The 15,319-nt window shown below is 41.7% G+C and overlaps 1 protein-coding gene across 1 annotated transcript in view; it reads left to right on the top strand.

Annotated features, from left to right (window-relative positions):
* Positions 1-15,319, top strand: part of LOC144694404 (ras GTPase-activating protein 1-like) — a 219,550-nt gene that overhangs the window by 195,207 nt on the left and 9,024 nt on the right. Inside the window, exons 21-24 of the mRNA XM_078564770.1 lie at positions 5,769-5,836; positions 7,963-8,051; positions 8,771-8,848; positions 12,633-12,767. Coding sequence (XP_078420896.1) covers positions 5,769-5,836; positions 7,963-8,051; positions 8,771-8,848; positions 12,633-12,767 — 370 coding nt within the window. The remainder of the gene's footprint in view (positions 1-5,768; positions 5,837-7,962; positions 8,052-8,770; positions 8,849-12,632; positions 12,768-15,319) is intronic.

Below are 15,319 nucleotides of genomic sequence, written 5' to 3' on the forward strand. Positions count from 1 at the left end.
ACTCCTATAAATGCTATCATAGACCAATACATATGTGACAGATAAATTAGGATGAATGAGAAATTCCTTCATCTTGGTTTTCTTAGCACTTATTATAAAGCCTACACTGGCAACTATGTCCCTTAGGGCTCAATCAATAGTGGAAAAGCTCCCTGGGAGGATAAAGTAGTTCAGCCAATCCTGCAAGAAAAATGGTATGAAGTTCTTTAGCTAGAAGTGTCCAACAAGAAAAGGGATGACAACATTTTGTGTTTACAACGGACATAATTGAATCAGTGCTGAACACTGAGGCATGAGTAAACCATGCTACTAGAATGCTTAGTTCAATTTTCTGGAAGTTGTGCGGAAGCTGTATGGTAGGTTGCATCTGCAGTATTGCATACATTCTGGTCACTGTGAGGTTAAGAAATAGCTTAGAAAAAATTAGAAATATTGTGCCTTTCATGTTCTTGTGGCATTCAACAGCATTTCTCAACCAATTAATCGTTTTTGAAGTGTAGCACCTGTTTTGACAGATAATTTATGTTTGGAACTGTTGATTTGAGGGTTAAATGTTTGTAGGGACACAGGGTGGTCTCTGAATTATGCCATGAGATCTTTTGTACCTACCTGAACAAACAGGTGTGGCATTGGATTGATGTCTTGTAATAAAGACAGGATCTACAACAATGCAACGATTCTTCAGTACTGCACACAGTACAGTATATGCTCAATATATACATGTCCTGGTGTCAAACTTGAGCCCACGACCTTTGGACTTGGAGACAAAAGTGCTGCCATTGGGCCAAGCTGACACTTAAAAGACCTTGAGAAAATGGAGGTTGGCAACAAAGCTGATTGCTATTATTATCACTCTACCTTGAATTACTTCTTTTATTCATTTATGGGACTGTGGGTATCTAGGACAAGGAAAGTATTTATTGCAGTTCCCTGATTGCCCTTGAAAAGCAGTTGGTGAACTGCGTTCTTGGACAGCTGGAGTCTGTGTGGCATAGGTATACACAGAGTGCTGTTAGGCCTGAGGTTCCAGAATTTTGACCCAGTGACAATAGAGGAATGGTACTTTCCAAGCCATGTTGCTGTGCGACTTGGAGGGACATGCAAGTGATGATATTCCTATGTGCTGGCTGCCCGTTTCTACATGTTAGAGGTCCTAGTTTTGGAAGGTCAGATTACTGTAGCGCATCTTGTAGATTGTATACATGGCAGCCATATTGCACCATTGGTGGATGGTATGAATATTTAAGATGCTGGATCTGGTGCCAATCAAGTGGGTCACTTTGTCCTGGATGATGTCAATCTTTTTGAGTGTTGTTGGAACTGCATTCATCCAGGCAAGTGGGCAGTATTTCATCACACTCCTGACTTCTGCCTAGTAGCTGGTGGAGAGGCTTTGGGGAATTGGGAGGTGAATTACTCCCTGCAGAATATCCAGCCTCTGTTCTGTTTCCGTATTGTGGCTGGTCCAGTTAACTTTCTAGTCAGTGGTGACCAATGTGATGTTGATGGTAGGAGATTGTGGTGATAATGTAGTTGTTGGAGATGGCCATTGTTTGGCACTTGTGAGGTACAGATGTTACTTGCCATTTCTATCCTAACCCTGAATGTTGTTCGAGTCTTGCTGCATATGGGCACAGACTGCTTCGTTATCTGAATTGTGAATGGAATGGAACACTGTGCAATCATCAGTAAATATTCCTTCTTCTGAACTTAGAGGGAAAGTCATTGATGAAGCAGCTGAAGATGGTTGAGTCTCGATACTTCCCTGAGCAACTCCACCGTTGTCTTGGAGCTGAGATGGTTGGGCCTACAACAAGCACAAACATCTTCCTTTGTGCTAGGTATAACTCCAGCCAGTGGAGAGTTTCCCCTGATATCCTTGGCTTCAATTTTGCACAGCTCTTTGATGTCATGAGCAGTCACATTCTCACCACACCTCTGGAATTCAGTTATTTTGTCCATGTTTGGACCAAGACTATAATGAGGCCTGTAGTGGAGTGGTGCTGAGCATCGACAAGCAGGTTATTGCTGAGTACGTGCTACTTGATAGCACTGACCTTTCATTGCTTTGATAAGTGAAAGTAGTTTAGTATGTCGGTAATTAACTGGACTGGATTTGCCTTGCTTTTGGTGGACAGGACCTACCTGGGCAACTTTCCACTTTGTCAGGTAGATGCCAATGTTGTATCTATGCCAGAACAACTTGACTAGAGCATGGCTAGTTCTGGAACACAAATCTTCAGCACTGCAGCTTGAATGTTGTCAGGCCTATAGCCTTTTACTGTGGCCAATGCATTCTATAGTTTCTTGAACGAATTGAATTGACTGAAGCCTGGGGACCTCAAGAGGAGGCTGAGATGGATTATCCTATTAACAAGTTTAAAATAACCTGAAGAGAGAGGTTTGCAAGGCTACACGGAGCAGTCAAAGGAGTAGGACTAGCTGATTTGATTTTGCAGAGAGCCAGTACGAACATAACAGGCCAAACGCCTACTTACGTGTTGTAAGCATTCTATGATTCTCTGGTGATGGAGATTGAAGTTCCCATCCAAAGTACATTCTTGCTACCCTCAGTGCTTCTTCTAAGTGGTGTTCAACATGAAGGAGCTGAGTGAGTGCAGTAGGTAGTGATCAGGAGGTTTCCTTGTTGATGTTTGATTTGATGCCAAGAGACTTTTGGGGTCAGGAGTTGATGTTGAGGACTCCCAGACAATTTTCCCTTAAAAACGTAGTTGTTAAGCACAGTCATTTTTTTAGTGTGATGTCCCTTTAACATTTTTTGCGTCGCCAGTTACTTCTCATAGAACAAAGCCATCACAGTACCTTTTCAGTTGCTGGACAGCTGCATTGCTTTTTGCTCTGTTCCGACTGTATACTTCTGTTCTGCCACCTCTGGTGGGTCTGCTCTGCTGGTGGGACACACCCTGGGATGGTGACGGAGCAGCCTAGAACATTGACTGAAAAGTATGACTGTGTCAGGCCATTGCTTGAGTAGCTCTCCCAATCTTGGCACAAGTGCCCAGATGTTAGTGAGGAGTATTTTGCAGTGTCCGCTGGTCTTCATTTTCCTTTGTCATGTCAGGTGATCTGTCCAGTTTTGTTCTTCTGTTTTTCCATAGCAGTTTGATACAACCGAGTGGCTTGCTAGGTCATTGCGGAGGGCAGTCAGCTAAGAGTCAGCTACATTTCTCTCTGTCTGGAGTCATATGGGCTAGACTGTGTAAGGGTGGCAAATTTTCTTCCCTAAAGAATATTTATGAACCAAATGGGTTTTTTCTGAAAACCCATGGTTTCATGGTCACATAATATGATATTTTGATCCAATCTTATTTAATTATCTGAGTTTATAAGTTCAAACTCTTCAGAAGAAACATCTGAAGAGAGTACCTTACAGAGATGTTACAAAGTTGATCAATAGCTTAAATGAATCATCAGAAAGGTGGTTGAGCTTCGAGGCAAGATTTTCACCCCCCCCAATGCCCCCAAAGGTTGGCAACAGAGGCAGATGGGTCCCAAAAATACCAAAACCGGCTAGCTTGCCAGTTTCCCGGCACTGTCGGTTTTGGGGGTTCTGGGTTTAGGGTTTGGCAAGGCTGCCCACCCTCACGAGGCGGACAGCCAATTAAGCTCTTTGAAGAGCCTTGTTAACAATAGGTGATGGGGGTTAACTGTTATTTTCCAGTCAGCCTCCTGATATAGCGAGGGCAGTTCAACTCCCTGGAGGCGACCACCGAGTGGCAGCCTGGGGTGTCAGTGCTCCAGGCAGGCCTACTTGCTCCCCTTGCCTACCTGGGTGTTGGTAAAGCCAAAGGTTGCTCCTTGGAGGATTCTCTGCTTCCCCCGGCCCAACCTCTCAACACGCCAGTGGTGGCCTGACTGTTTTTTCCATGGTATTAATTTTTTTAAGAAGTTGCTGAGCAGGCACCTCTATATTGAAGTGCCCTCTCAGTTACTCACCTTTTTAACGAAACCGGAAGGCCATTCACGGGCTCTTCTGTCCTCAGTTTGCTATCGTTTGAACTTCTGAATTTGTTACTATATTAACACTAGCAACTAAAGCCTTCTAGTTCAATGCCCTAATAAGTACCCTTCAGTCAATTTTTATATCCCTATTTTAACCTCTGAGATTTCACTGCTTGAAGCTTCAATAGAATTTGAGGCGATTAGCCCTGCAGCTTTGAGAGCCTGCACACTGCCCTTGATTGGACAGGGAACCAGTCTACATGCCAGTTAAGGGGGCATCCCAGTCAAAATCCCAAAAGGGGTGACTCCAACCTCCCACCGGGGCGGATTTGGGTCTTGAAATATTCCCAGCGCCTGTTTCTGCACCCCAAAGTGAAAATTCAGCCCAAGAAAACTGTATTCATTAGAACATATGTTATGAGTGCAAACCTCTTAGCTTCACCTTCAGCTATTTCAACTACATTCATGTAGGACTTATCACCCTTTTTTTCTCACTATATTGTTATGTCCGCTGGACTTTATAGGACAGTTATGTTTTAATCTGCCTCTTTGAATTTAAGGTAAAATGGAATGCCCTGGAATGGGGGGTGGTGTGAAATTGTACTGAACTCTGCCTGGCAATAAACCCACGTGACCTGGTTGTCATGGGGATAGAGGCCCAGGTCAAAATCTATTGAAAGTCAGGTGCAAGCTTTAAACTTGGACACAAAGGAAGAAGCAGCTGGCCGTACAACTGTACAGACCTACAGACTCTGAATCAGTCAGTCTGAAAGTTTTGTGGGGGAAGAAAACCCACAACAGGTGCGGCTATGCCAGGCAAAAGATAAGGACAGCCTTTGGGGTAATCACCAAGCAGCATGCTTGGGAGGACAGAATACATGTTTGAGGAAACAAGGATTGTGAAGTGTTAAAGAGCATGGTATCACCAGAGGATACCTTGCAATGGGAAGTGCATTCAATTATACTCAAAAGTGTTGAGTGAAGGGGACTTTGTTAAAAAGGACGATGGAAGATTCACCTGGTGAAGCAAGGAATAGGGACCCTGTTCACGCCAGGAGGTTTTTAAGCTTAAGACTACAATGCACTCCCTGTAGACATGTATAAACGCAGCATGGAATTTTCAGTTATGTTAAGTTGCAAGGGTTACCTTTTTTGTAGCTTAGCATATTAGTTACCTAGTAAATAATATTTAGCCGATGTTGACTTTAGCTGGTTTGTTCAGTGAAAGCCTTAAAACATGAAATATGTATAATTTTTTACATAGGTCATTGAGAAATTCATATCTCTTTAAAAGTTATCGATCTCTACAGGGATTGTAACAGTGTACAATACGCTACATCTATACTTGTTAACTTGCATCTGCCACAGTTCACTTGCCTATCTTGCCAGCTGATTCTGTAGGTCCTTGGTTGGCCTTCTCTAGTTCAATTGTACTTTTCTCTCCTACCCTGTTTTCTAATGTCTGCAAATTTAACCTGTTTTGATTGAACTTTTGAATTAGTTACTATATTTACAATGGTAATTAAAGCCTTCTACTTCAATATTCTAACAAGTACCCTCCAGTCATATTTTTAATTCCAATTTTAACTTCCAAGATCCCACTGCATTAGCTTAACTAGAATTTGAGAAGATTGAGAAATGAGTGTGTTGACTCCTTATTTTGTCAAGTTGCTTCATGTATCTGGAGAAAAGTACTTTCATAAGATGCTCATTGTGTATGTGGATTATTTTTTCTCTACAACAGTGTATTTGGTGAATTGTATGTAATGTTTGCTTTCTTTTCTTTTTTTTTCTCCCTATTGTAGTGGGTTTGTTTTCTTGCGGTTGATTTGCCCAGCCATCCTCAATCCACGGATGTTCAGTATCATTTTGGGTGAGTTATGTCAGGTGAAAATTTGCATTGCTTTATACTTTAGAACTATGGTTTCTTTCACATCCTCGGGGCATGCCACAGCATGAGCTTCTTGATCCAACTTAGGAAACATTCAAGTTTCCTCCTCTTTTGTATATGTAGGTGAAACTAACTTCAACATCTTCCATCTTGTTGATATGTAATAGATAATTAAAATTGCCTGGTCTGGAGGTTTTGCCAATCAAAAACTGCCTTAATAGTCCTATAAAGAGCATTATTTACAACATTTATGGCCCCAACCAGATTGCTTTCTGTCTGTATTCCGAAGGAAACTTAATCAGGGACAAAAGGCTATAGTTTTGAAGTCAATAGAATCTTTCTAAAATAAAAACAGAAAATGCTGGAAATACTCAGCATACCCTTGAGGTTTTTGTTGTCTGTGGCCTATTCATGTAAGTGAACCAACCCTTTGGCCGTTCAAAGTTTTTTACGTGGCTGTGCACATACAGTGACTTCATGGATTACTGTACAGCTTAGAAAGGAACATTGTTCAACAAGTCTACCAGCTGTGAGGAGAGCAAAAGAGTTAATGTTTCAGGTCAACGAACTTGCATCAGAACCTGCTGAGTATTTCCAGTATCTGCAGCATTTTGTCTTTGTATAAGAGTGCTCCTAAAGATATGCTAGTGATCTAAAAGTGATAGAGAGCGCATTTGGTCTGGTTAGGGTGGATGGAGTGGGAGAAAAATACCGAACCAGAAAAAGTGAGAAAAACAGGAGAGAAAGGAGGTCAGAAAAGAGAAGATGGAAGATAAATGCGAGTGAAAGCAGGTTATGGAGAAGAGGGCCTGTGGAAATGATTACAGTGATTTTGTTTTTTATGCATAGGGTAGATCTTGAATCTTTCTGCACATGGGCTTACACTTTTATTTATGGAGGCTTACACCCATCATATGCAGCTCACTTTACTTTTGATGCTTGCATCTGTACACAGCTGCTAAGGTTTATGCTATCCCTTCTTTAAAAAGTTAGTTATGATGTATCCATTAAGTAATGAGTTGAGAATATTTTCTCAGATTTTAATATGCATATCTTGTTAGCTGAATTCAATACATTATTGTGTGATACTGGATAGAAGGAGGCCAATCTGTCCATCGTGCCTCTGCCAGCTCCTTGGTAGAATTGTTCAAGTAGTCCCACTCCTCTGCTCTTTACCCATGGGCCTGTACAATTTTTTCCCTTTAAGTATTTATCTAATCCCCTTCTGCATGGTTCTACTGAATCTGCTGGCACCAAAGCTTCAGACATACATTCCAGATCAAAATATTTTCGCCTACTGCCTCTGGTTTTTTTGTACTAATATCTTTAAACCTGCGTTGTCTAAGTATCAACCTTTCTGTCACGAGAAGAAGTTTGCTATTAAAAACCGTTCATGATTTTGAATACTTCTATCAAATCTCCTCCTGGCTTTTTTTGCTCTAAGAGCAACCACAGCTTCTCTAGTCTCTCCACATAACTGAAGTCTGTCGTCCCTGGTGCCATTCTAGTAAATCTCTCCTGTGCCCTCGCTAAGGCCCTGGCATCTTTGTGAAGTGTGTGCTCGGAATTAAACACCATACTCCACAATTCAATAGGACAAACCAGTATTTTATAGATTTGGCACAACTTCCTTGTATTTGGACTCTACCTCTATTAGTAAAGCCAAAGAACCCATAGACCTTCTTAGCCTTCTCAATTTCTCCTGCCACTTTCAAAGATTTATGTGTATGTACCCCAGGTCTATCTTCCTGCACTCTTTAAAATTTCAATTCCATTTAGTATATGTTGTCTCTCCTCATTCTTCCTTCCAAAATGCATCGCTTGCTTTTCTCTGTGTTAAATTTCAACTGTCATTTGTCTGTCCATTTCAACAATCTGTGTGTCCTCCTGTAGTCAATTGCTGGCCTCCATGTTATTTACTGCATTTGAGTTTGTCATCTGCAAACTTTGAAATCATACCCTGTATACCCATGCTTGTAATTTGCAGAATTATTTCTGAATGTGTGATCATTGATTAATTTTGCAGAAATCAGAAAATATTTTAGTAAAATATGTAATGACAAAATGCAAACTGCAACAATAAATTTTAGTTTCTGCTTTTTTTTTAGATCCTCCTTCCTCAACAGCTGCAAGGACTCTCACTCTTGTTGCAAAGTCTCTTCAAAACTTAGCAAATTTAGTGGAATTTGGAGCTAAGGTATTCAATTTGAACCTTACAAGTTCAAGCCAAACTAATTTTGTTAACCCCTTTGCATCCTAGATAATTCTTTCACAGTTTTATAGGTAATGTTTCAAGTCACAGTGACATCACATCAAAATATCTATTTCCTGCATCACAACAGGGTCAATGCCATTTCAGTAATATTTCTATTTGCATTCCACAATTAAATAAAATGGCTGCTGAAAAGCTTTTAAGCGGAATGGACTCCACAGGAAAGCAGTACAGACAGAGGATGTGACATAATTTTTACTAATGTTTTTATATGCCACACAGCTAACACGTACATTTGCAGTGGGAATCGTAGAAAGAGACCTGGGAGTGTGATGACTTATTGTCATCATTTTCAATCTTCCATCACTGTGAAGAAGCAATTTTTAAAAAATGTTTGGGACATATAGCCACAACAGTGAAATAGAAGTCAAGAATGTAGTACCAGAACATTTATATTGCAGAAATAATTTTAAAACTGATATTTTTAGGGACAACTTAAATGATTAATGTTTGGAACAATCTACCAGGGTAATGTTCATGGTTCATTTACTGATTAACAAATAAGTTGACGAGATAACCTTAAGCAGAATGTATTCCAATAATTTAAATTATAAGTGAGCATGCAACTTGAGTAGGTAATGTTCTGTAAGCTGCGTGATATTCAGTGTCTGAGGCAAAATAACCTATAATTTATTTTATTGTAGGAGCCCTATATGGAAGGTGTAAATCCATTTATCAAGAACAACAAGCATCGAATGATTATGTTCCTAGATGAATTAGGGGTAAGTGCATTTAGCATTGTTTAGTTGCCCAAAAAATCAACCCTCTTGAAGACTGCAGTTGGGATTTCTGGACAAAAACATTTTTTAGTGACTTTGTTTTCTTTTTTTCTGAAATTAGTCCATTAACAAGGTCCATAATGACAAGTGTCATGACCTTTAAGAAAAGATATTAGAAGTTGTGACCAAAACTTTGTCAAAAAGGTGCATTTTAAAGAAGAAAGGGAAATGGAAGGGCAGAGAGGCTGAGGAAGGGAATTCCAGGGTTGGTTATAGACAGCTAAAGGCATGACTGTGGGGTGGAGCTATTTTGGATGCAAAAAATGGTCAGGATTGGCGAGGGAGAGTTCTAAGGGGCTGTAGGTGTAGAGGAAGCTAGTGAATAGGGAGAGATGAGGCCATTACATGATTTACACACAAGGTTGGGAATGTTGAAATTTGAGAATTGGAGTTGTTGTGGGGAGTGTGATCCAACATAGTGAAACGAGGCCAAGGGTGATAGGTGAGCTGGGCAGTATAGGATAAGATACGAATAGCAGGTTAAGAGGATGGGAGGCTGCCCAAGAGAGCATTGTGATCATTGAGTCTAGAGGTGGCTTGGCATGGATGAGGAGTGCATCAGTAGATAAGGTGAGGTAATGGTGGAAGCTGGTAATGTTAGATAGGTAGATCAAGGTGTCTTTGTGATGACAAGTATATGGAGGATGTGAGAAACTCAGCATGGAGATTTTAAGTGGTATGGTTAAACCTGCTGCAATGCAACCTGCAGCAGGAAGCAAGACCTGGACAGCATTCAGGCTTCGGTTGATGTGTGACGCGAATGTTACTTGATCAATGCCTAGCACTTATGTGACATTTTCAATAAGAGAGTGTTTAACTAGCTCCCCTTGACAATCAATGACATAACCATCAATGAATCCCCTACCATCAACATCTTGGGGGTTACAATTAACCAGAAACTTAACTGGACCAGCCACATTAATACTGTGGCTCTGACAGCAGGTCCACCAATGAGAAATCTGTAGCTAATAACTCACTTAATGACTCCCCACACCCCGTCTAATATCTCTGTGAAGCACAAGTCAGGAATGTGACTGAATACTCCACACTTTTCTGGATTAATGCTGTTCCAACAACAATTAAAAAGCTCACAACCATCCCCCGGACAAAGAAGCCTGCTTGATTGGCACCCCGTCCACCACCTTAAATATTCATTCCCTCCACTACCAACGCATAATAAAAGCAGTGTGTGCCACCCACGAGATGCACTGCAGCAGCTTGACAAGGCTCTTTCGACAGCACCTTCCAAACCTTCAACCTCTACCACCTAGAACAAGGGCAGCAAGCACATTAGAACCATCACCACTTGCAAGTTCCCCCCAGATCTCACAGGCCAGAATTTTTCCGTCGGCGAGTTGGGGGCGGGGCCCGCTCACCAATGCGGGATGACATTGGGAGGAACCCCCGACGTCATCCCGCCCCATTTAAATATTCAGGAAGGCAGGCGGACAGCGAAACCAGCTGTCCGCCCACCGACCTGTCAATGGCCAATTGAGACCATTGACAGGATAATTAATCCAATTAAAGGCCCTGCCCGTCCAACCTTAAGGCTGGCGGGCAGGCCAGGAGCCCCGGCGGGGAATAGAAAAACAGGAAACCTCATCCACTGGCGGGATGAGGTTTCATGTCCATTTTAAAAATCTTTCATAAACTTTATGTCATATTTATTAACATGTCCCATCTCGTGTGACATTGTCACATGAGGAGGACATGTTAATAATTATTTTATTTTTCTATTTTTGAGGTTTTTTAAACTGTCACCAATCTCCCTGAGACAGCACTTAGTCTCAGGGAGCAGTGCACTTTCTCGCATGCGCGAAAGAGCGCACTTTGACAGTTGGGGAACCCCCCCCCGCACAGGAAGCGCATAGCACTTCCCGTCGGGCAGCCCGCCCACTCAAAATGGCGGCGGGGCCCGTTTCGGCAGCGGAGTTTGGCTGCCCGCCCGCCACCGAGCCGGTAGGGCCCGCCCGCCCATCGAGGGCTAAATTCTGCTCACAGTATCCTGACTTGGAAATTTATCATTGTCCCTTCACTGTCACTGGGTCAAAATCCTGGAACTCCCTCACTATCAGTACTGTGGGTGCAACTGCATCACAAGAACTTGCAGTGGTTCAAGGAGGTGGCTCGTCATCACCTTCTTGAGGACACTTGGGGATGGGCAATAAATGCAGGCCTTACCAGCAGCACACACATCCCATAAATGAATGAAAAGACATATGGCCAATGGGATGGTGAAGATGATGAGTTTCATCTTCTCAGATTTTAACTGAAGGAAACTGCTACTCATTCAAGAATGAATGTTGAACAAGAAGGTTGATAAAAGAAGCAGTAGAGGAGTTAAGCAAACTGGTGGCCGGATAAAACTGCATGTCATTAGCTTACATGGGTAAGCTGATCCCCACCTTGACGATTCATGTCTCCAAAGATTGGTATGTCGATGCCAAAGTGGGGGGTTGGGGTGGGGCAAGGGTGGAACCTTGGAGGAAGCTAGAGTTAACAGGGTGAGAAGAGAAGCCATTTACAAGGATGCCAAGAGTAGAACCAAGCGAGGAAATAAGAGCATAAAAAATGGGAGCAGGAGAAGACTGGACTGCCTATCGAGACTGCTGTGCCATTCAATATGATCATGGCCAATCTTGGGCTTCAACTCCATTTTCCTTCCAATCCCCATATCCATGAGAGACCAAATATCTGTCTAACTTGGCCTTAAATACAACCAATGATGGTGCATCCACAACCCTTTGGGATAAAGCAATGCAAAAATTCACAACCTTCTGAGTTAATACATTTCTCCTCATTTCAGTCCTAAATGATCAACCCTTTATGCTGAAACTGTGTCCCTTTGTTCCAGATGCCCCAACCAGGGGAAACAACCTCTCAGTATCTACCCTATCAAGCCCCTTCATAATCTTGAATGTTTCAATGAGATCACCTCTCATTCTTCTAAACGCAAGAGAATATAGATCCAGTTTCCTCAGCTTCTCATCATAGAACCATCTTCTCTGTACTCTCTCCCCAATGCAATTCCTTAAATGTGGAGACAGAATTGCGCACAGTATTCTAATTGTGGTCTCACCAAAGCCCCATACAGCTGCAGCAAGATTTCTTACTCTTGTACTCCAATTCCCTTGCAATTAAGGCCAACATGCCATTAGTTTTCCTATTTGTTTGCTGTACTTGCATGCAAACCTTTTGGGTTCCGTGTACGAGTACACCTAAATCTCTTTCAATATCAAAATTTATAATTGTAAGTGGGAGTTCAACTCCATTCAACAAGTGAGGCACTACAGTTAAAGTGCATAATCCTGATAGCACTGATGCCCTCATCCTCAGAATGTGGGATACTTCACTTGGTGGTACTTTTTTTTTCTTTTTTAGACGGATATGTTTCTTTCAGTACGCAGACATCACAACATATTTAGCTTTACTTTAAGAAAGAACAGATGCATATTTGAAAGGCGCTCACTGTTGATGTTTTTTTTTCATTCACAGGATGTGGGCTTCGCTGGCTAGGCCAGCATTTATTGCCCATCCTTAGTTGCACTTGAGAAGGTGGTGCTGAGCTGCCACCTTGAGCCGCTGCAGTCCACGTGGTGTAGGTACACTCAAAGTGCTGTTAGGGAGAGAGTTCCAAAATGTTGGCTCCAACTTGGATCCCATTTCTGTTTAAGGATCAGATTTCTGTATTTTTTTTTAATTAAATGAAATTTTATTTTATCTTTAGAATGTCCCAGAGCTTCCTGACACTACAGAGCACTTTAGGACCGACTTGTCTCGTGACTTGGCAGCTTTGCATGAAGTTTGCGCAGCACATTCGGATGAACTTCGCACCTTAAGCAATGAACGAGGAGTTCAGCAGGTAACTTGTATTTTTAATTCAGTTGCTACCAAAATTGAAAGGTTATGAAGAATTCCGATTAACATTTTTGGTTGCATGAATGAGAAGAGTTGTGATTAGTGATGTGCAGGAATTGAATTCATACAAATTGAGGCATAATTGTTAACCCATCTTGATCTTCTAAATTAACAGGTCTAGTAATTCAACTAAATCAAACCAATTAATGACAGTAGCTCCTAAAAATATTGCAAGCTAGGATGAAGGAATCAGTCAGTATGCTGTAATTCACAGTTCTTGCTCATTGTTACCCTGTACATCTTCCACGAAAGCGTACATGTTAGATGAATCACTTCAGTTTTAAGTACCTTTCATGACCAAATAACTGTCACCACTCACTATCGAGACCTGGAACATGACTTTTGTGGATTGTTTGACTACAGTATTTCCTGCCTCGTTTCATGGCTACTTGGGATAATCAAAATGGTTTTTTACCAATTTTGAACATAATTTCCTGTATCTGGATCAGTAAAAAAAACAATTACTTCCAAATTCCAGTCTAAAAGGTCCCAAATTCTCTTTAGTCTTTGTGGGTCCCAAGTTGTATATGCATCATGCAGATTGCATGGTGTACCTGCTGCACATACATAAGTGCTGCAGGTGCATGTTGGGTCACAATTATCAGTGACAAATTCTGTTGAAGGAGTGGAAAACCTGAAGTCAGTTTAGCAAGAGATCTGATTTTCTTTTTTTTTCTTTCTTTGTTCTGTTTAAGAGGCAGCTTGACAAATACATGAATAGGAGGGGAATAGAGGGATACGGACCCCGGAAGTGCAAAATGTTTTAGTTTGACAGGCAATATGATCAGCGCAGGCTTGGAGGGCTGAAGGGCCTGTTCCTGTGCTGTACTTTTCTTTCTTTGATTGTCTTGTACTTCACATACGAACATATGGATTAGAAGAATCTATCTAATTCAGCCTTAAAAATATTCAATGACCCTGCCGCCACCACTAGAGAGTTCCACAGACTCATGACCCTTGGCGAAAAAAAATTCTCCTCATTTCATATGTCTCAACAAGAATGATCGATTATTGGACATGTTTCTGCTTTTCACTCAGCTTTGGTAGATAGAATGGAAGAAAAGCAACTCGTGTTGCTTTTCTAAATCAGCCAGTTATCTTTTTGTCTGTTATGCTGTTCTGACATCGCATTTAAACCAAATTTTTAACAGCTAGTGAAATTCTTTCTACCAATTACTGAAATGTTACCGTAAAACCATTTAGAACGATTACTGTACTGGCTCCAGATTAACAAGGAAAACCCTGGAACTCCCTTCTTAACAGTGCTGCGGGTGTACCTACACCACATGAACAGCAGTGGTTCAATAAGGCAACTCACCACCACCCATCTCAAGGGCAATCAGGGATCTGCAATAATTGCTGGCCTAGCCAACAACGCCCACACCCCATAAATGAAATAAAAAAAGGAAAGGCAGTAAATTTAATGGCTTTGTAGTAGTCCCCACCATCTCTTGTATGACAAATGGTAGTATATTGAAATCCCAATCCAGTTTGCTTTATTTCCCCAAATTTGGTTCAGTTATCTCAGAGACCATTGTGTCAAAGTTTATCAAGTTATATTTCTGTTTTTCTTAAGAAAGTACCTTACAGATAAGATGCACAGGGTATCTGCTTAGTACATAAATAGGGTATAACATCTAATTATGTAATGTTTTCTTTGTAGACTCAGCAAGTGAGTATGTGTAACTTGTGTTACTTCCTCAGAGAGGAGGCATTACCAGAAGGTTAGAGCTTGCTGTACTTGTATGGTACAGAACTGAATATTTGGTTGGAGAGTGAGATGCACTCAGAGGGCCCCTGCATTACCTGTCTGGTCCTTTTTGACGGTTTGGCAGTCACTCATTCTCTCTGGGTGTCCTAGTGTGTTGTAATCTGAGATGTAATACACTTTTAAGAGACTGTTAGCAGATTGACCACGTGACTGTAAGACCCAATAGCTGTGCAGCGTGAGCTACACAGCTTAGAGTTAGTCTAGAGTAGGGTCTGGCTGGATAAGCACACATCATGTTACTGCCCTGTTGTTTGTGTAAATAACTAATATGTCCTTCACTTCATATTGGTCTCTGAATCTGCTGTATATTGTAATCGACTCGCCTGCCAACAGATAAGCGTGCAACCGGTTCGCGAGCAAAACGACCCATAGTTAAAATATAACAACTGGCGACGAGGCAAAACACCACCAGTCGACGACACCAAGGAAAACCCCGAAAACTCAACTGTACTGAAGTAGCCGTGCCTGCAGGCTAATTGTAAATACATTACAATTATAAGCCCTCACCATAGTCATCAAAGCTGGCACCCTCCAATATGCCACAATTTGGCTGCATCGAACCATTTGATCAGACCACCGATGACTGGTCACATTATATTGAGCGCCTCACGTTTTTCTTTTTGGCCAACGATGTATCGAAGAAGGAGAAGAGGCGGGCTATCCTCTTGTCGACATGTGGCAGTAAAACGTACAGCCTAATTTGTAGTCTATTGGCACCCAATGTC

This window comes from Cetorhinus maximus, chromosome 2, assembly GCF_964194155.1.
Source record: "Cetorhinus maximus chromosome 2, sCetMax3.hap1.1, whole genome shotgun sequence".
In the NCBI taxonomy this organism is placed as follows: domain Eukaryota; kingdom Metazoa; phylum Chordata; class Chondrichthyes; order Lamniformes; family Cetorhinidae; genus Cetorhinus; species Cetorhinus maximus.